General features: G+C 40.1%; 1 protein-coding gene across 1 annotated transcript in view; it reads right to left on the bottom strand.

Annotated features, from left to right (window-relative positions):
- LOC148855185 (mediator of RNA polymerase II transcription subunit) overlaps positions 1 to 21,042 on the bottom strand; it is a 119,688-nt gene that overhangs the window by 82,052 nt on the left and 16,594 nt on the right. Inside the window, exons 5-7 of the mRNA XM_088981882.1 lie at positions 13,638 to 13,875; positions 10,711 to 10,928; positions 9,299 to 9,512 (exon numbers count right to left, since the gene is read on the bottom strand). Coding sequence (XP_088838008.1) covers positions 9,299 to 9,512; positions 10,711 to 10,928; positions 13,638 to 13,875 — 670 coding nt within the window. The remainder of the gene's footprint in view (positions 1 to 9,298; positions 9,513 to 10,710; positions 10,929 to 13,637; positions 13,876 to 21,042) is intronic.

Genomic DNA, 21,042 nt, shown 5'->3' with positions numbered 1-21,042 from the left:
TGGTCGTGGTCCTCCAGGATTTCCAGGTGGTATGGGTTATAGTGGTAGTAGAGGTGGCCGCGGATGAGCAGGAATGGTAATGGTAATCTCTACAATTGGCTATTGTAGAGATTAATATGGGGTCCGGTTTTGCTCACATTGCCATCATGAGGGACATACTGTGGAATATTGCCGGTTGTTGAAGAAACCAGGAAGTTACAATAACCAAGCCACTTATCAAGATGATGCATCATAGTCTTAATTGCAGATGGCTGCTACAAAAAAAATTAAATAGAAGGGGCAGTATTTTAAAAGCGTGAGGCACAAAAAAAAACACAAGGGGAAATTTGTGCCCAAGGCGCAAGGTGCAAGGCAAGGCATGCGCCTTTCTGAAGCAAGGCGCAAAAATTTAAAAAAAGGCAAAAAAAAATGTCAGAAAATTTAAACAAAATACCAAAAATCAAAAATATTTAAACATAAAATTAATAAAAAATATAAACTTAAATTTTAAAATAAATGTTTTAAAAACTTATTATCTAAAATTAATATACATAAAAATAACAAGTAAAGTGAATTCAAATGAAAATTTAAAAATAAAATCAAACATATAAAACATTTTCAAGCATGTAAAACCCAAAATCGCTTTTTTTCCTCAATTGCATTACTTCAAGTAGCTAATGTGATGTAAAACATATTGCATTCCTGATTCTATGAGCTGCCTTCATACCAAACTCCTCAAGGCAAGCCCAAACAAGTCCATGTTAGGGTCTTCAATTCTTAATTCTCACATAAAAAGTAATGATTTTATAATTTTGATTGTTGTTTATTAGGATCAATGTTTTAAAGCGCGGAGGCATGACACGAGGCATTCCACTACCTAGAGGTGTGAGGCATAGTTCAAAACGCAAGAGGCGTAAGCCTCTTTAAGAGGAGGGGGGTTAGGAGGAGGAAGGGGAGGAGGATGAAGAGGAAGGAGGGATCTTAGTTTTTCTTTATTCCTAATAAAAATCTTTTATATTAAGAAAAATAAAGATGCATAACATTAGTTGAAAGGGGGGATCTTGTTGAAGCGGAGGCGAGCGAACAAAACCCCCCTAACTCAAAAAAAAAAACAAATTGGGCTGCATCGGAAAGGGGGCAGGGGAGTTTGGGGGGCAAAGCCCCCCAGCCGAAGGGGTAGGGGCAAACCACTTTCTTTCCCCTTATCTTTTCTTCCCTTCCCTTCCCTTTTCTTTCCTTTTCTCTTTCTTTTTCTTCTCTTTCTTTTTCTTTCCCTTCCCTTTCTTTTCCTCTCCTTTTTCTCTTTTTTCTTTTTCTTTCTGTCTTTTTATATAAGATGTGCATGAGGCGTACGCCTCTAGCACGCCTCATAAAAGAGTGCATGAGGCGTACACCTCTTGCACCTAAGGCGTATTCCTCAAAGGTGTCAGTGCCTCTGGCAAACGCCTCAGGGCATTTTGGGAGCACCTCACCTAAAGGCACACCTCCAAGGATACGCCTCCCACGCCATTTAAAACATTGATTAGGATGAACGAATCAACAACATTAGCAAATAGGGGGTTCTACTCCACTCTGGTTTAAGACCCTAATATGGACTTGTTTGGACTTACCTCGAGGGGCTTGGTCAAGGATCTGGGCACAGAGACCTCGGCCCAACCACTAGGTTCAAAAAAAAACAAAAAGAGAAAATTTAAAAAGGTGCATGCCTAGGTTGAGTGCAAGGTGCATCAAGTGCACCAGGCATGCACCTTTTGAAAGTGTTGCACCTAGGACCTAGGCAAGGCGCATACCCTAAAATGTGCCTCGCCTATGCACCTATTTGCTACGCATAGCACTAGCAAGGGGACACGATGACTATCTCTAAGGAAGAGTATAATTGGTTGGTTGCAGTTTCATCTTCGACCACTACTACCTCTTGCCCAAACATCAAGTATTGGCGCCATTTGCCTCTCTCTACATCATCATCTCCATGGGTCATTGACTCAAGAGCTTCAAATCATATGTCAAGTACTTCATCCATTATTTCTCAATTAACATCTTTGTCTTCTTATGTTACTCATGTTAATGGATACAAGTCTCTCGTATCTGGCATAGGACATGTGAGTCCAATATCCCAACTTTCTTTATCATTTGTTCTATATGTTCCTCGCTTCCCTTTCAATCTTATGCTTGTGAGTAAGCTTACAAAGTCACTAAACTGTTTTGTTACCATTTTCCTTCTTATTGTGTTTTTCAAGACTTAAAAACAAAGAGGCGGATTGGTGGAGGAGTTGAATCCGGTGGTCTTTATTACCTACAAGGCGGCTCTCCTTTTCAACTTCATTGCCAGTTGGGTATTGTTGAGTCTTCATGTCATGGTTCCTTCACTTCCATGCAACACTAGTTTTGAATTTTGAGTGCAATGCATGTCAGCTTACCAAGCATCATCGGTTTGTTTTCCTCCTCAATCTATGAGTCGTGTGTCCAAACTGTTTCAATTGGTTCAATCGGATATTTGGGGCCATGTCATGTAATGTTTTATTTGAGGTTCAAGTATTTTGCCACTTTTGTTGATGGTTTTTCGAGTCTACTTGGTCATATTTGTTAAAGGAGGGGTCCAAATTATTTTCTGTATTCAAATCCTTCTTTACGGAAATGAAAACCCAGTTTGGCTCCACTATTTGTGTTCTTCAATCTGATAATGCTAAAGAATACATCTTTCACCATTTACTAAATTCTATAATGAACATGGATTCCTACATCAAACATCTTGTGTTCTTACACCACAACGGATTGGTGTAGCTGAACACAAAAACCACCGTCTGCTAGAAGTTACATGGGCTCTCCTTATTCAGATGCATGTGCCAAAAATTTATTGGAGTGGTGCAGTCCAAATTGCCTGTTATCTCATTAACTGAATACCTTCATCAGTCCTACACAAAAAGATACCTCATTCCGTACTATTCCCTGATGCTCCCTTGCTTAATTTACCACCTCGCATTTTTATGTGTTTGCTTTGCTCACCTCTTTGATCGTCAACATAACAAGCTTGAACCCTGTGCGGTAAAGTGTTTCTTTTTGAAATATTCAAAAACTCAAAAAGGGTACAAATGTTAGTCCTCTCCGTCATCACTTTGTTATTGATGATATTCCTTTCATGAGTCCATTCCATATTTCTCTTCTAGTACTTCTCTTCCTTCTCCTCAAGGTGATTCTCTCCCTCTTCCTGTTCCTTTTTATGACTATTCTCCATAGCCCACAAGTACTGTTATACCTAGAACACCTATTCAACAGATATATCTACAGTCTCTGTCCCTAATACATGAAGACTTGTCTGATCCTGGGTGGAGAATAGCTATGGAAGAAGAAATGTTGGCTTTTCATCAAAACAACACACGGGATTTAGTTTCTGGTAAGCAACATGTGGGATGTCAATGGGTATATGCTGTGAAATTTAATCCTGATGATACAAAGGATAGACTTAAAGCTTGTTTAGTTGCTAAAGGGCTTAGTCAAACTTATGGTGAGGATTTTGAGGAACTTTCTCTCAAGTTGCTAAGATCAACTTTGTGTGTGTTGTTATCTCCTTAGTTGTGACTAATCATTGGCCCTTATATCAACTAGATGTTAAGAATGCTTTTCTGCATGGTGATCTTAAGAAAAAAGTATACATGGATCAACCACCTATGTTTGTTGCTCAGGGGAGTACAGGAGTATGGTTTGCAGGTTAAATAAGGTGTTGAATGGTCTAAGACAATCTCTACGTGCTTGGTTTGGCAAGTTCAATTAAGTGGTTGTGGAATTTGTCTTACATAGATGCCAGTCTGATTATTCTGTACTTAGCAAGACTTCTAGAGATGGTATCATTATCCTTGTTGTTTATGTAGATAACATCGTTACCACAGGGACTCATAAGGCATCAATGAATTGAAGCGCTTTCTACAAGAAAGATTTCATACTAAAGGCCTTGGCAAACTGAGAAATTTCCTTGGCATAGATGTTATGAGATCAACCATAAAGATCTCTCTATCACAACGTAAATATACGTTGGATTTACTTGAGGAGACGGGTATGATGGGAAGTAAACTGGTTGCTACACCCATGGATCCTAATGCTAAACTTATTTCAAATCAAGGGAGTTAGTAGACGATCTTGGGCAGTACAGGAGACTTGTAGGGAAGCTAAATTACTAGACTATTTTACTTGTCCAGATACCTGTTTTGCAGTGGTGGTTGTACGTCAGTTTATGAGCTATCCATGTGTTCCTCACCTTGAAGCTGTGTACAGAATCATAAGGTATCTTATGGGATCACCAAGTATGGGGATTATTTACAGAGATTATGGTCATTCAACTATATTTGGATTCACAAATTCTGACTAGGCTGGATCACCAACAAATAGAAGGTCAACAACAGGATATTGTATGTTTTTAGGTGGCAATCTTGTTTCCTAGAAGAGCAAGAAACAAAATGTTGTGGCTAAATCAAGTGTAGAAGTTGAGTATAGAGCTGAGTCATGCAATTGTTAGGGACTGCCTACCTCAGGGACTCTTTCGAGGGAGACTGTCTCCTGAATGAGAGAGAGAGAGAGAGAGAGAGAGAGAGAAAGAAAGAGAGATTGTATTCCCAAATCGATAATCCCCTCCTAACCTCCTTTCCTTATTTATATACTGATGCTACAATTCTGTTATACCGGCCTCTCCACTTCTCTAGTTTGTTAATTAGTTTGTTCTAGTGGTTGGTTGTTAGTTACATTCTTTAAAGGCTGGTGTGGTCTTTTCTTGTACTCTTGTATTCCCTTTATTTGTGTCTCAACAGTCCCTCCTCCCTTGAAAGCAACCTTGCCTCAAGGTCAAGATGTGGGAATCTACTATGTAAATCCAAGTAAGGTTCCCAAGTTGCATCCTCAATTGGGAGACCTGACCATACCACCAATGCCTCTGGTTCGATGTAATTCCCTTTGCGTATCCACCTGAAATCTGTTATCTGAGTGGGCTCAGTTTGAACTTGGCCATCTTCCGAGAATGATGGGAGGGTGGTTGTTGTTATTGCTCCTGTTTTTGGCCATTTCTTCAATAGGGATACATGGAATACAGGGTGTAATTTTGATGTTGCTGGGAGGTCAAGCCTGTATGCCACCGACCCAATGCCCAATGAGCCACTGACGTGGCCTATCCCCTGCATAGCACCTTAGATAGGTATCCAAACTCCGGTTGACCACCTCAGTCTACCCATCTGTTTGAGGGTGGTAGCTGGTAGATTTGAAGAGTTTCACTCCCTATAGTCGAAAAAGTTCTGCCCAGAAACGACTCATAAAAATAGGGTCGCGGTCTGAGAGAATAGAGTTAGGGGTACCATGCAGTCGTGCCACCTCCTTAGTAAAAATCTCAGCCACCATGGAGGCTGTAAAGGGGTGAGACAGAGGGAGAAAATGGCAGTATTTGGTTAATCTATCAACCACTACGAGAATGACGGACTTGCCATAGGAAAGGGGGAGCCCCGTTATAAAGTCCATGGATATATCTACCCTCGCCTGTGTAGGAATTGGGAGTGGTTGTAGCAGTCCTGCTGGAGACTGGGTATCCGCCTTATTTTTCTGGCAAATGATGCATTCAGCTATTTACTTTTGGACCGAATTTCGCATGCCTTTTAAGTGGAATGCAGGATCCCAAGTGTCCTCCTGTTGGGGATGAGTGGAACACTTCCAGAAGCTGCTGAATATGGGCTGAATCCTATGGTATCACCATTCGATGTTTAAACAGCAGCAAATTATTCTCCACTATGTACCCTAGGTGGCTAGTAGGGTGCTCTTGGACCTGTGAACGCAGCTTGCTCAGTTGTGGGTGCCTTTCAGCTTCTTCCCTTAGCTGACCCATGATGAAACATGTTGGGCCCGTGAAAAGTAATGGAAATAGTTGTAGCTAGCGTGACAGTGCATCCGCCACCTTGTTAGTGTGCCCTGCCTTGTATTTAATGGCATAATCGTAGCCAAGTAATTTGGCTATCCATCGCTGCTGTTCTGGGGATAGTACAAACTGCTCCAACAGAAATTTCAGGCTCTGGTGGTCAGTTCGTATGATGAACCTCCTTCCTAGAAGGTAGGGCCGCCACCTCTGAACTACGAGAACAATTGCTACCTGTTCGTGTGCGTATACTGATTTGGCCCATTTTCGTGTTGTCATTGCTTTGCTTAAAAACGCTAGTAGCCTTTCTTCTTGCATGAGGACTGCACCAACTCCTTGGCTTGACGCATCACATTCAATGATGAAGTCCTTTGAGAAGTCTGGAAGTGCGAGCGTCGATGGGGATGAGACAGTTGTTTTGATTATCTCAAAGGCCTGTTGGGCCTCCCTAGTCCAGCAGAACCCATTCTTCTTAAGTAAACTTGTCAAAGGGGCAGCAATCAATCCATACCCTCTAATGAATCGCCGGTAGTACCCTGTTAAACCCAAGAAGCCTCGTAACTCCTTAACATTTTGAGGTTGGGGCCAATTTATCATGCTTGAGATCTTTTCCGAGTCTACTGCTACAATGTCGTTTTCGACCACGTGCCCTAAATAGTGTACTTGTGTCTGTCCAAATGCGCATTTTGACTCCTTTTCAGGTTGAAGGAAGAAAACTTGAGGGATCTTACAGCGATGGCCCGACCCAAATTTGTCTCCACATGCATAACAAAGGCCCTTTTCCCATCGGGCTTGCATATCGACCTAGGTTAACCTCTTGGCTGAGTCGGGGCCTGAACCAGAGTTGGCATCCTTGCCTATGGTTCCTACTCCTGATCTGGGCTCCAGTTTACCCAAGATACCTGGTTCTAGGTTCAGTATACCTAGTCTGATCGCAGCTCCCAGAGGTCAATTAATCCTTCTTGCCTGATTCAGTTTGTCTTCATGTAGTCGAGCTAATGTTGTTGCTTCAAGAACGGTGGTGGGTTGCATGGATTTTACCTCCATCCGCAATTCTTCCCTGAGTCCACCAACAAAACTACCAACAAGCGCATTTTCTGGCCAGCCTTGCACGTGCACAGCCAATCTTTTGAACGCCATCTAATAATCTTGGACAGAGCCGGACTGTCGTAGCATAGCGAGGCTTTCATCATAGTTCTCAACAGTTGATACTCCAAATCGCATGGTTAAGGCATCGGTGAAGCCTGCCCATGTGGCTCTTGGGTGTTGTCGTCGGTACCACCGGTACCAGATGATCGCCTCTCCTTCCAGGTGTGCAGAAGCTAATGGAACACGATCAGGTCCTTGTGTGTCGTGGTAATCAAAGTATCTTTCTGTTTGCAGAAGCCAGGATGTGGGATCTCCCCCTGCGAAGATGGGAAACTCGATTCTTGTTGTTCTTGATCTGCTTCGATGACTAGTGTCACTGTGCTCTTCCTAATTCGGCGAAGGTGGTGCTTGTGCTAGTCGTTCAAGCAAGGATGCAAAGTTTTCTTTGATTTCTTTGATGTCAGCCGATATTCTTTACATTTCTCCTTCCATGTTGTCGACTCTGTTCTCCATTGCGGATGACCTTGTGTTTGGCATCTTGGCTCTGATACCAACTTGTTAGGGACTGCCTAACTCAGGGACTCTTTCGAGGGAGCCTGCCTCCTGAATGAGAGAGAGAGAGAGAGAGAAAGGGAGATTGTATTCCCAAATCGATAATCCCCTCCTAACCTCCTTTCCTTATTTATATATTGCTGTTACAATTCTGTTATACCAGCCTCTCCACTTGTCCAGTCCACTTGTCTAGTTTGTTATTTAGTTTGTTCTAGTGGTTGGCTGTTAGTTACATTCTTTAAAGGCTGGCGTGGCCTTTTCTTGTACACTAGTATTCCCTTTATTTGTGTCTAACATTCTTTAAAGGCTGGCGTGGCCTTTTCTTGTACACTAGTATTCCCTTTATTTGTGTCTCAACAGCAATAGGAGAACTAGTGTGGCTTAAGAGTCTTCTTTAGGAAATTGGAATTCTAGTGAAGACTCCTGTGCACTTACACTGTGATAATTAGACCACCATCCATATTGCGTCAAACCCAGTTTTCCATGAGAGGATGAAACACATTGAGTAGACCACCATTCATATTGCACCAAACCAGCTCAATCCTCTAATACCCCCAATAATTCTTATCCACCTTTTAACCACTTCTGAGAGCTTTGTTTCTTGTAACATTAGAATGTCCGGTCTCTCTTTCCTTAAAACATTTCAAACAATCCTCCTTTTTTTGAACCCCCTAAACCCCTTAAATTCCAACATGGTATCTTCATTTCAACCTTCGGTTTTTTGATAAGTTATTTCAACCTTTAGTTCACCCAAGCTTATACCACCCCCTAACAATCCCCTCTTTTTTTCTCCCTCTTGCAACTCCCAACCTTGTCATATTATACGCCACAAGCTAATTTTTTTCACTTCTCTCACCTTCTTCCTCTTTTTATCACCACCTACTTCCTTTCAACATTGTTATGGTTTTTTTTGCATAAAGTTTCCAAATTTCCTATTAGACTATTAACCCACCTCACTTCCCAAAGCTTACTAATTGACTCCGGTATCTAGAACCTACTTTACCTAATTTGACTAGTTGCCACTAATTCATGGGATTAAACTAAGAATCAGGTTTCACATACTCCTAAAACCCGTTGTTAGTGTAGGCACATATTATTTGCAATTTGACCTCCCAATTCTACCAATCCACTTTAAATTGAATAACAATTTACACCATCTTCAGATTCAGAATGGCCAAAATGCCTTTTCGGTTCAAATCTGAAGAAAACCTTGGGATGGATACAGTCTTGAGGTAACCAACCAGAAGTAGACAATATCAATGAACATGAAGAAGGGAGAGAGAGGGAGGAAGGGAGGGAGAGAGAGAGAGAGAATGACAGGACAACTGGAATACATGACAATAGAAGGACCAATTTGTATCTAAAGTTTTAAACTCCATTTTTAGGCCTTGAATTGCATCATCAGTCAATTTCTCTGACACTATTCCGAAATACTCTAAACCATGTCCTAGGGAGACATGAATGCCAAGAAACTGACAGCATAAAAGCCAAATGTAAAATCATTAATGCATCATGAAATGTTTAATGATGGAAGGGAAGTTAGTAATATCTCTAAGTACAATACAAATATCTGTTCAGGCTCAATGGCTTAAGATTTGAAGAGTACATAAAAGCATTACATCACTATGAATATTAAGACAATTATCATATCCAAGAAATCTGAACATAAAACCAAGACAACAAAAGAAAGCAACAGAAGAAACAGTTGGTATGCAAAACATAAGAAATAAAGTGTATCTTATCATCACAAAATTTCTAAATGAATTTAACTCTGCCATACCATGCAGCAAAGTGTACCTTTCGTTACTTGTTTCCACCATTCATCTATCTGTTTTCCCTTTGTAAGTTGCTCGTGATTCAAATATTCTCTAACTGAGGTGTTGTATGACCAAATGCGCAAAGTTTGACTACTGCTTATAAAGTCAAGAAGGATACATTGAGGATTAACATTATTTGGATCAGAACTTCTGTCCTCTTTATGAAACGAAAGAATCTTTCTAGTAACCTCCACCTAACAAGAAGAATTAAAAAAGAAAAAAAAAAGTTTAAGAATATCAATTTGGATAGTTGCTTAGCCAAGTAAATTTTGACTAATTCATAGAAACAGACATGAAACCAAAAACATGCCTCCAAAAGGTATAGCTTGAATTGAATTTGTGCCAGTAGAAGGCTCTAAGCTCAGTATTTATCCAAAAAAAAGAAGGCTCTAAGCTCAGTTTGTTTGCAGTGTAAATTTAATTTGCACTGGTGTAAATGCATAGGAGTGCAAACAGATTGAGTATAAATTCTGATTTGCTTTTGCTTCAGATTTGATTGTTTTACTTGTTTGTGAGAAGTAAATAGGAAGTAAAATGACATGGTTCCCACCTTATAAGAAAAAGAATGGAGGTAAGGAGCAGGGTTATTAGTTTGGGAGTGCCAGGAAGCAAGATGATACGGTTCCCACTTTATATGAGAGAGGATTAAGGTAAGAAGAGGGTGGTGCAAATTTTACATCAGTTTCTTGAGATGCAAAATTAGCATACCAATGACTGCAAGTTTGACAAAAAGTACAAATTTTGTATCAGATAGGACTGAAAATCATATTTATAAACAAATGCAAAACTGAACCAGGTGCAAATCTTGTACTCAGTTTAGATTTTTACTGCAAACAAGAAGAGCCTAAAGAGCGAAGGGAAGACCAAAGAAACTGTGGACTGAAGTGGTCAAAATGAATTAAGGATTTCCAATTTGACAGAAAGTCCATTACTTGGTGTACTGGCAAAATCTAAGGCTGGCATGCACGAGAATGTGGGTTAAAGTCTGAGGGCAGCCACTTTGTGCAAAAAGATGCCAAAGGTCTAGACCACACCCAGTCTACCCCTCCCAAGACCCCAGATAGCTGGGACTGACATTGGGTAATGGCCTTTTAATTCGACATAAAGGATGGCTCTTGATAGAGCACAACGGAAAGATAGGATTCATGTAGCTAAACGTAAATAGTTGGGATTAAAGCAGAATTCACTATAGCTTCAAAAAATTTGCAACGAGATTATTAACTACCAAAAAGCAAGATTCTTAGCTAAGCAGCTGCAGAACAAAGGATGACCAAAATAAATGTCTTGGCCAAGATGAAGAAATATTATATACATGGAAGGTAAGGAAGATGTATAGGTACAATAGATAGCGCATTTAATGTAACAACATTGAATTAACATTTCAATAGCAACCTTTCTGGGATCATTATTTAAAACATTTGTCACAATCTCAATTCGAATGATCTGTGCCAGCAGCCAAGCCACATGATTGGTGCGAAGAGTCTGTAGATCAGCCTTTGTAATTCGAGACGAAAGCTTGTCAATGAAATCAACAAAATCAATACACCCATTCTTCATGAGATAGAAAAACAAATCCGAAAATGTCACCCACTCCTGCCAGCAATGTGCCTCTACAATGTACCAATTACAGAGAAAAAGCCCATTAGCTTCCTCAAATAAACATACATAGCAACACTCTGGTGATCATTATTAGAGAAGCAATTACTTATGATGAAAACGTGCAGGAGGTTTGGGAAACCACTGTAGATTGTTGTAAACAGAGAACAAGAACATTTTTAAGGAAACAGAAGAAATAGTCAAGAAGAAAAGAGAATACTTCTGAACACACAAAAGCTTTATGCACCCACTAAAAGAAAATTGCAATGAAGAAGAAACTAATTCCTTTAAAAGGAAATGACAATGAAGATAAAAGATAAAGCTCCAACCTTCCACTGTAGTTTGAGGGTTTAGAAGAGAAGGTGGGTGGGTGTACACATCCCCACATATGTTATTAATTATATTCAGTAACAGTTTAAAAGGATTATCTGCTCCTGGACAAGAAATAAAACACTAATTAGCGCAGATCACATAGATTGTTGTGCACCAGTTGAGGGCAAGAGTATGTTCAACTTTGATCGATGCACCTTCGGGAACCCTGGAGATTCGAGCATTGGAGTATTTGGGACCACACTGGACAGATTTTACTCATCTTTTCTGGTCCGATAGGTTTTGGTAACTCTACTAGAGCTGAATTGAATGGTCTCTCTTCTTCAGGGCTTAAAATTCATGATTGGGTGGCTGAAGGAACCAGAGACAGTAATTTGGTCCTACAGGGAAGCTATGAGAAGATTTAAATGGCTGACAACAAATATGACAGTTAGAGTTATATGGGAAAGGAGATCAGCTAATGGGATGGCAGATTTTTTTAGCTAAGCAAGGGGTGCATAAGAATCATTTGTTTTGGGCTCAAATGTAATTCTGCTTCTGTAATTGAGGCTGCATCTCGTGCCTCTGTTTGGAAAGCTTCTACTATGTAACTTTCTTTATTGATCATTAATAAATCCTTATTACTTACCAAAAAAAAATTGATTATTGCATAGGGAATGAAGGAACTAGAGGTGGAAGTAGACTGCCAAATCATAATAGGTTGGATGAGATCACGACTCACAAGATATAATCCTTAGGAATTTGGGCCAATGGTGAGACAAGCACAATCTATAGCTGCCACTTTGAAAAGATCATTCAACGGGGTGCATAGGAATTCCAATGGATTAGCAGATACTTTAGAGAAGGCTGGGGTGACAAAAGATCAATTAGATTGGGGATGTCCTGGGAGGAAGCAGTTTGTAAAAAGCCATTAGTTGGTTTTTTACTTGTTTCTTTTTCTTTTTGTTTTTCTTTTTTACTTATGCTCCAAGGTTGGAGTTTGCTCTGTACTCTTGGTCTGCTGCTTTTCAGAAGCAGACCAACTTTTCTTTCATTAATGAATTATTATAACTGTTTCTTATAAAAAATCCCCCAATCCCTATTGGAGCAAAGATCTAAAAGTTACAAACTTACCTAATAATCTAATATATCACATAATCTGGCACTGAAAATGTTAAAAGAGGGACTGTACATAGTTTACCTATTGTCCCTACAGTTTACCTATGGTAAACTTTTATGAATACATAGTTTACCTTTCCCATAGATTTTACCTACACATGGTTTACCTATTCTGTCTTGGCCCGTAGAAGCATTTATCCAATTTACATATGAAGCCTCCCCTTAATAAAAGATAAGACTTATCAGATTTGGGGGTCAATTATTAACAATACCCCCTTGAAAATGTCCTCCACCTCTTTTGCTTTAGATTTCAGGTTGAGAACCCTACTGGAGTCTTGATCTCCATAAAGTGATTTGGTATTAAAGCAATGCTTGTAAAACCTGAATTGAAGCCTTCTGTTGCTTTCTTGTGATTAGGATCTAGTCTGAGATGGTGGGACTGTTAACCATCAGCGGCTATAAGCTTGGACATCACAACTGGACTGCTTTGCACAAGTGAGAGTCTTCATTTACAGCATCATCTTTCAAGGGCAGTCATTGCAACATTTATTTAAGGATTATATTGTTGGTGAGTTGGATTTTTCTAGTACTTTTCTGCTGGTTTGTATTGGGGTTTGAAGGATCCTGTAATTGGATTAATTTCTGAAATCAATAGGTCAGCAATCCTGCTGTAATACTTTAAATAACTATAAATATGAAGTAAACCTGTTCATGGGCCAGGCTAGGGCAATAGCTTTTGCCGAAATATGAATGGACCCAGCCTGAAGCCCAACCTGAATCAGTGTGAAGCTGAGCCTGAAGCCCTGCCCATGAACAGGTCAAATACGAAGGTTCTCTATGCTATGATACTAAACCTAAATAAGCTGCCCAAGTTTCTACAAAAAAAGACAGCCTTCAGAAACAACAAAATCTAGTAATTCAATAAGTAATCTGCCTCGTATCTTCATTCTTTTTTTATGAATTTTTCTTTACAATTAAAATGCATAGTAACTTGACACCCTTCATGCATTAAATGGTGAAAGTAAACAAATTATAGTCATGCATATTCAATATAGACGCATAAGGAGTCCAAACATAATACTTATATTTTATACAAAAGCTATCAAAAATAAAACATATAGGTTGTAGGAAACTTTGGCTGAATGTGCAATTAATCTTCAATACCACTATAAATGATTAAGAAACAATGACATAAAGAAAGGGGAAGGGGAAAAGGAAAAATAAAGTAAAAAAAGATATCATCAATGTCAATGGACATGAAGTGTAGAATTGAACCAAATGGGGGAAGTTACTGCCTGAGTGTGTTAACTTCAATAGCTCCATTATTCTATCAATTGTTGCCTCACAGATCATTTCAGCAGAGAAGACAGCACTAGGAGTTAGTCCTTGTTGAGCTTGTGGCCTATAAGAAGGCGCTACATGAACAACACGCCTCCACCAATCAGGTGATGGAGTACTATGAAGAGCATGTCTTAAACAACGCACGGCTCTTTCCCAGTCCAAACTTCCTCTTTGAATAGAAGTAGCAAGATCCTACAACATTAGTAAAACGAAAAAATAAAGGTAAAGGTATTAAGGTAATAACAATAACAATTTAACCAACTCTTAGCAGTCCAACCATGAGTCAATATCAAATGACAAGTTCATAATTCCACTTCAAACAGGTGCCCCTTCACAGCTTACAAAGATTAAATACATAGAAGGATACAAAGAAGTATGTACTATATATAATTTCCATGAGAGCAGACAAAATCAATTTGCCCAAGTAAGGGGCTTCGGGCTTCCTTGGGAATACCTTTCCTACTGATTCTTTCCCACAAGATGAACTGCTGACGTCATCAGTCCATACAGGTGTCGGCAGCAGTCATTGAATCCTACATGGTTTGATTTGCCCTGATTTTAGAGGATTTTTTGTATGACTCTTGTCCCTGTTCGAAGCTTCTATGATTTTTAGTGGTTTTTTCAAGGAGAAAATTGTAGAAATTCCAGATCTGATGTCGATCCTTATACACCATGTTTAATGAGTTCTTCTGCTGCAAAACCTAGACCATTCAGGTCATTTTACACTTTGGGAGTGACGGGAAGTGGTCCCATAATTTTCTAAGCCCTGTACAATTTTTGGGAGATCTTCTCCCTCTATTTTGCCACCGACTTAGTTTTTTGGCCTCTTTTTGTCTCTTAACCGTGTGGTGACCTAGTTCCTTAGGTCTTTAGCTTTGGTTAAGTAATGGGGGTATTTTTGGTTGACGAGAAAGTGTTTTGATAGAATATGGAATCATCTAAGGATGTACAGATGGTTTTCAATGTGCTCCCAGGAAGTCCAAATATTTCCAGTGATATGATAACTACTATTAAACTTGATAGAACCAACTTTTTAGAGTTGTCCCAATCTCCTAAACTTACCATCACTAGGGGAGGTAAATTGGGATTCATCACAGGAAAGGAGGTGAAGCCAAATCTTGAAGACCCGAAATTTGCAAAGTGGGAACAGGATAACTCCCTTGTAATGTCATGGTTGATTTGCTCAATGCAGCCTCATATTGCCTGGAACTACATGTTTCTTCCAACAGCCAAAGGTATTTGGGATAGAGTTGTTGCCACCTATTCCCAAATTAGCAGTACTGCTAGAGTGTACCAACTTCAGAGAGAAGCTTGCAGTATGCGTTAGGGGAGAGAAGAGAGATCTGTTGCAATGCATTTTTCTTCTCTATAGTCTATCTAGGAAGAAATGGATCACTTGAAAGCTCTTGTATGGAAGTACCTAGAAGATGGTGAGCTAAGTACATAGAGGAGAATAGAGTCTTTGATTTTTTTGGTTGGCTTGAATCCAGAGTTTGATTTTACCAGGCAACATATTCTTAGTGTCGGCATTGTCACTCTTGCTTCCACTTATTCCCTTGTACAAGGGGAAGAGAGCAAAAGGAATGCCATGATGCAACCTCCTGTGATTGATAACTTTGCCTTTATGCCATCTCAACCTAAGTAAAATACTAGCAAGCACCCTATTACTGAGAAGGTTGAGGATGTTGTTTGTGATTATTGCAAAAATCCAAGACATACTAAGGAAAGGTGTTGGAAGCTCAATCCTCATTTAAAACCGAAAAAGTACAAAACCGGGAAGAAGGGCAATGCTCACTTGGCTACAGTTGGTAATGATGCTCAACCTTCTGATGTGCCTGACTCCGTAATGGATAAGCTCAGGAAAATACTATAGCAGCTGAAAAAAGATAGTACATCCTCCTCATCTGGTTCTGGACCAAGTAATCCATCTAGTTCATATGCCAAGACAGGTACTGCACTTTCTTGTTCATCATCTTTTAGCCCATGGATTTTAGACTTTGAGGCTAATGCCCATATGACTGGTATGCCTTCACAATTTACCTCATATTTGTTAGACAGTGTATGCCCTTAGCTCCAATCAGAATGATGTACATTATGACATTTAATGTAAATGAATAAAGTACATATTTGATTCATGTTGTCATGGTATGTTTCTGTGTAATACACTTAAACTAGACACATATGAGACTCGTGTTAGTTTAGAATCTTCACAGTCGTTAGATAGATCTGGGGAGATTTATCCTGCCAAGGCTAACACTGATGTGCTACCAAGTTGGTTGGGATGGCTAGTCTCAGCTGCCAGGGTGAGACCTGAGATACATGCAATGTGGGTTTTCTTGAAACCCTGAACCGGACCAGAAATCCAGTATTGCCCTGGACCTTGGAGATAGATGGGCAAAACTAGAATGTTACATCTAACCCCTAGACTCGATTATGATACTGCACTAGGTGTCGGATTGGGTTGTCTTTGATATGCCAATCAGTGAGATCCTTAGAGGGGGTCAAAACCTGGGTATGTTGGTGTTGAACAAGAGAAAAGGAGAGAGGAGAGGCGAGAGGACTAAGAGCCCAAAAAGAATACTGCATGCGTGCAGTATGTTATTATTTATACTAGGATGTCGTACAACTTAAAGAATGAAGAAATTACAAAAGTACCCTTACGGTACCAAACATATATACAACAATATCTATCAACACTCCCCCTCAAGTTGGGGCATAGATATCAATCATGCCCAACTTGTCACAAAGATCATGATGTCTTGAGTGGTGTAGTCCTTTTGTAAAGATGTCTGCAAGTTGGTTCTTAGAGCTGACATAGGGAGTACACACTTCGCCTGTGATGACTTTCTCTCTGATAAAATGCCTGTCAACTTCGATGTGTTTTGTTCTATCATGTAGCACTGGATTAGCAGCAATGTTTATGACTGCTTTGTTATCACAAAATAGAGTCATAAGCTTGTCCACTGGGAAACCCAACTCACCCAACAGATTCTTTATCCACATACTTTCAGCTACTCCGTGAGCCACTGCACGATATTCAGCTTCAACACTGGATCTAGCCACCACATTTTGCATTCTACTTCTCCAGGTAACAAGGTTCCCTCCTATAAAGGTGCAGTAGCCACTAGTAGACCTTCTGTCATTTTGAGATTCAGCACAATCTGCATCTGTATACACTTCAACTTTCAAATGCCCGTGTCTTTGAAATAACAAGCCAGCACCAGGAAACCTTTTTAGATATCGGAGGATTCTTTCTGCTGCTTCAAGATGAGTGGACCTAGGTGCATGCATAAACTGGCTAAGGACACCAACAGCATAAGCAATGTTTGGGTGGGCCATAGAAAGATATAACAATCTCCCTACAAGTCTCTAAAACTGTTTTACATCCTTGAGAGGTTCACCTTCGCTATCACCTAATTTATGGTTGGGATCAATGGGAGAGTCAACTGGCTTCACTCCCATCTTTCCAGTGTCCTGAAGCAAATCTAGGACATATTTCCTTTGGGAAATGACGATACCCCTTTTTGAGCGGGCAACTTCAATTCCAAGGAAATATCTAGGAGGCCCTAAATCCTTCACTTCAAACTGAGTGGCAAGGAAACTCTTCAACCTATGGATTTCATCCTTCCAGTCACCAGTAACAATTATATCATCAACATATACTATTAAAGCGGCCATTTTACCTTCTCCTCTTTTCACAAACAATGTGTGATCTGATTGACATTGCTTGTATCCTTTCTACTGAACCGCAACATGGAATCTGCTAAACCAAGCTCTTGATGATTGTTTCAGCCCGTATAAAGACTTCTTCAACTTGCACACCTTCTGTTCATTGCCCTGAACCTAGAAACCAAGAGGTTGTATCATGTAAACTTCCTCTTCAAGATCACCATTCAAAAATGCATTCTTGATATCAAGTTGATGTAGATCCCAATCTAGATTAGCAGCAAGAGAGAATAGAACTCTGATGGAGTTCATCTTGGCAACAGGAGCAAAAGTTTCTACATAATCAACTCCATACACTTGAGTAAACCACTTTGCCACTAAGCGAGCTTTATACCTCTCCACCATTCCATCAGCCCTATGTTTGTCAATAAACACCCATTTACATCCAACTGGATCATTTCCCTTGGGAAGATCTACAAGTTCCCATGTGCCATTTTTATGAAGGGCATTAATTTCTTCCTTCATGGCATTTGTCCATTCAGGTACTGAAAGAGCTTCTGTCACATTCTTGGGGATAGGGACACTGCCAATAAAGGTAAGAAAAGCACGAAAAGATGGTGAAATGTTCTCATAGGAAACAAAGTTGGAAATGGGTGTTTAGTGGTGCACAATCTAATACATTTCCTGTGAGCAATAGGGAGGTCAAGGTCATTAGCAGCAGAGGTATCAATTTCAATAGAATCAGAAACATCATTGGGAGCCAAATTACCTGAGTGGATATGATCCTCCCCCGAGGAGTTTGATGGCACTGGAGGTACAGCTTCTAGATTCTCCACAGCTCTTGAATTTGGTTGGCCTTTGCGACGACGGAAGAAGACACGAAAGGGCAAAGGATCAGAAAGAGGAGGGAGTTGAACCAGTTTCTCCTCATGCCTACACTCCCCCTGAGGAAAAATAGGAAAGAAAGGCTCATCCTCAAAAAAAGAAACATCCATGGAAACATAGAATTTCCGAGAAACAGGATTAAAACAACGGTATCCCTTTTGAATGAAGGAATACCCAAGGAATATGCAAGGAATAGCACGATAATCCAATTTCCCACGAGTGGGAGACAGATTTTGGACAAAGCATCGACAACCAAATACACGATGAGGAATGAAAAGAAGGGGGGCCTTAGGAAAGAGAAGCTGATGTGGGGCCTTGTACTCTAACCAACGAGAGGGCATACGGTTAATGAGGTAGGTAGAACAAAGAACAGCCTCAAGCCAAAAACGTTTGGGGACATTCATATGGAGTAGTAAACCCCAAGCTACTTCAAGGAGATGTCGGTTCTCCCGTTCAACCACACTATTTTGTTGTGGTGTTCGGGCACAAGAGCTACGGTGAAGTGAACCACGCGAAGCAAACAACTCCATGAGATCACTATGAAAAAACTCTTTTGCATTGTCTGACTGGAAAATTTGGATTTAAGTCTGAAATTGAGTGAAGACCATCCGCTAAAAATCTTGGATAATTTTTTGTACTTCCTCCCTAGTTTGCATAGGATATACCCAAGTATATCTAGAATAATCATCAATGAGAGTAATAAAATACTTGTAACCACTCTCAAATGGTAAAGTAACAGGGCCCCATACATCAGAATGAACAATGTGAAAAGGAAATTCAGATTTACTATTTTTTTGAAGAAAATGAGTTCTACAATGTTTACTTAACTGACACGTTTGACAAGAAAAATCTGAAACGGACATTGACTTAAACAGTTCTGGAAACACAACTTTTAAAGACTCAAAAGACAAATGACCAAAGCGACAATGCCATAAATAAACTTGACTCTTACAGGACTGACTCATAGACTCTGCAACATGAAGACCAGCCTTATTCTCCAGCATGTAAAGTCCATCAACATACATCCCCTACCAATCGTCCTCCCCGAGGCCATATCCTGAATCACACAATAAGAAGGGAAAAAGGTCACTGAGCAGTTTAAAGAATTAGTAACACTACTAATAGAGAACAAATTAATGGGAAATTTGGAACATGTAGGACATCAAAGAGGGTAAGGCCAAGGAGAAGAGAGATGGTTCCTTGACCAGTTTTGGAAGTGTATGATCCATCAGCTAGTCTCACCTTGTCTCCTCCAGAAAGAAGGTGATAGGTTTGAAAGTAAAAGGACGTACCAGTCATATGTTTTGACGCTCCAGAATCAATGATCCATGGAGAGTCAAGGGTGTGAGAAGCAACATGGAAAATTGTGGTAGAGTTACCTGACGTAGATGCAAATGAGGTTGAGGGAGGAGCATCCATCTGACGAATTGCTCTACCATAGAGCTCTAAATGGTCACGGAAGGAATTCATAATATCCTCCCTTGGGTCAGATCCAGAGAGATGTGTTTGACTCACAGTATGGATGGAGGGTTGATTCTCCCGAGTAGCCATGTTGGCCATAGTGCATATCTTTGTACCTTGCTGTCCTGACCTTTTATTCACATCTGAATCTTGCTTCTTATTCAGATCTTGAGCCCATTTTGGTTTCCCATGAAGATCCCAACATGTATCTATGGTGTGTCGGGGTTTCTGGCAATGAGTACACCACAATTTGTCTTTATCCTTTGTTTTTTTCTAGAGATCTCCTTTCCTGGAAGAATTTCCCACACTAGTAGAGACACCCCCTTTTACTGTCAACACAACTGCATCTCCACCAGGGTGGTTCATCAAATTCCTTCTGCTCTCTTCAGATTGTACGAGAGCATAAACTTCCTGAACTGATGGAAGATCCTTAGAACTGAGAACCTGGACTCTGATAGATTCATGCATAGGGTTCAAACCATGTACGAACGCAAGCACTCTCTGCTGGGAGACAAGTTTCTTGTACAGTTTTGCATCCTCGTCACACTTCCAGTCCACATTCTGGTAATGGTCCAACACCTTCCAAACAGAAATCAAGTCAGAGTAATATACTGATAAACACCTCTCCCCCTGTTTACAAGTAGACGATTCTTCCTGTAGTTGATAGATCATGGCATAATGTCGCAGTTCTGAATATGTAGATTTTGCTTGTTCCCAGATCTCATATGTTGTTTCAGCCCACATGAAATTCTTCCTTATTTGAGGTTGCATGGAGAGTAGGAGACAAGACATAACCATGTTGTTCTCCTAATTCCATCTATCATATTCAGCACTCCCGGAGTGTGGTTCTTTAATTCTCCCATTAAAATAGCCTATCTTCCCCCCTGCAATGATGTACAGCTTGATCCCTCTTGACCACTTTAGGTAATTTAAACCATCAAGAGGGACAACAGCCATGGGAAATGATAGGTCACCACCCCCACTCATTCCATTCAGCATTGATGAAACTCCAAATGTGGCAAAATCTTCACCACTCAAGATTTCAGATTTAAAAACAACACCCAAAGGAGGAGCACTGCCTCCAAAAAAAAAATACTGTTGTTGCAACACACAAACAGGTCCTTATGACCTACGGTTTCACAGGGATCCAAAAACAAGCACTGTTGTTGCAGCACATAAACAGGTCCTTATGACCTACGGTTTTACAGGGAGCCAAAAAACAAAACACGCATTGTCGTCTTGGTCATATGTCCTTCAATTCTATAAAACTTTTGCTTCCAAATTGATTTGACTCAGTTTCAGAGTTGAACCTTGAATGTAAAGTTTGTCATCTATCCAAACAATGTC

The sequence above is a fragment of the Nelumbo lutea genome, chromosome 4 (assembly GCF_056320005.1).
Source record: "Nelumbo lutea isolate HS-2025 chromosome 4, American lotus-T2T, whole genome shotgun sequence".
NCBI lineage: Eukaryota > Viridiplantae > Streptophyta > Magnoliopsida > Proteales > Nelumbonaceae > Nelumbo > Nelumbo lutea.
The sequence above is the reverse complement of the archived record's forward strand: the minus strand, read 5'-3'. Positions and strand labels throughout refer to the sequence as shown.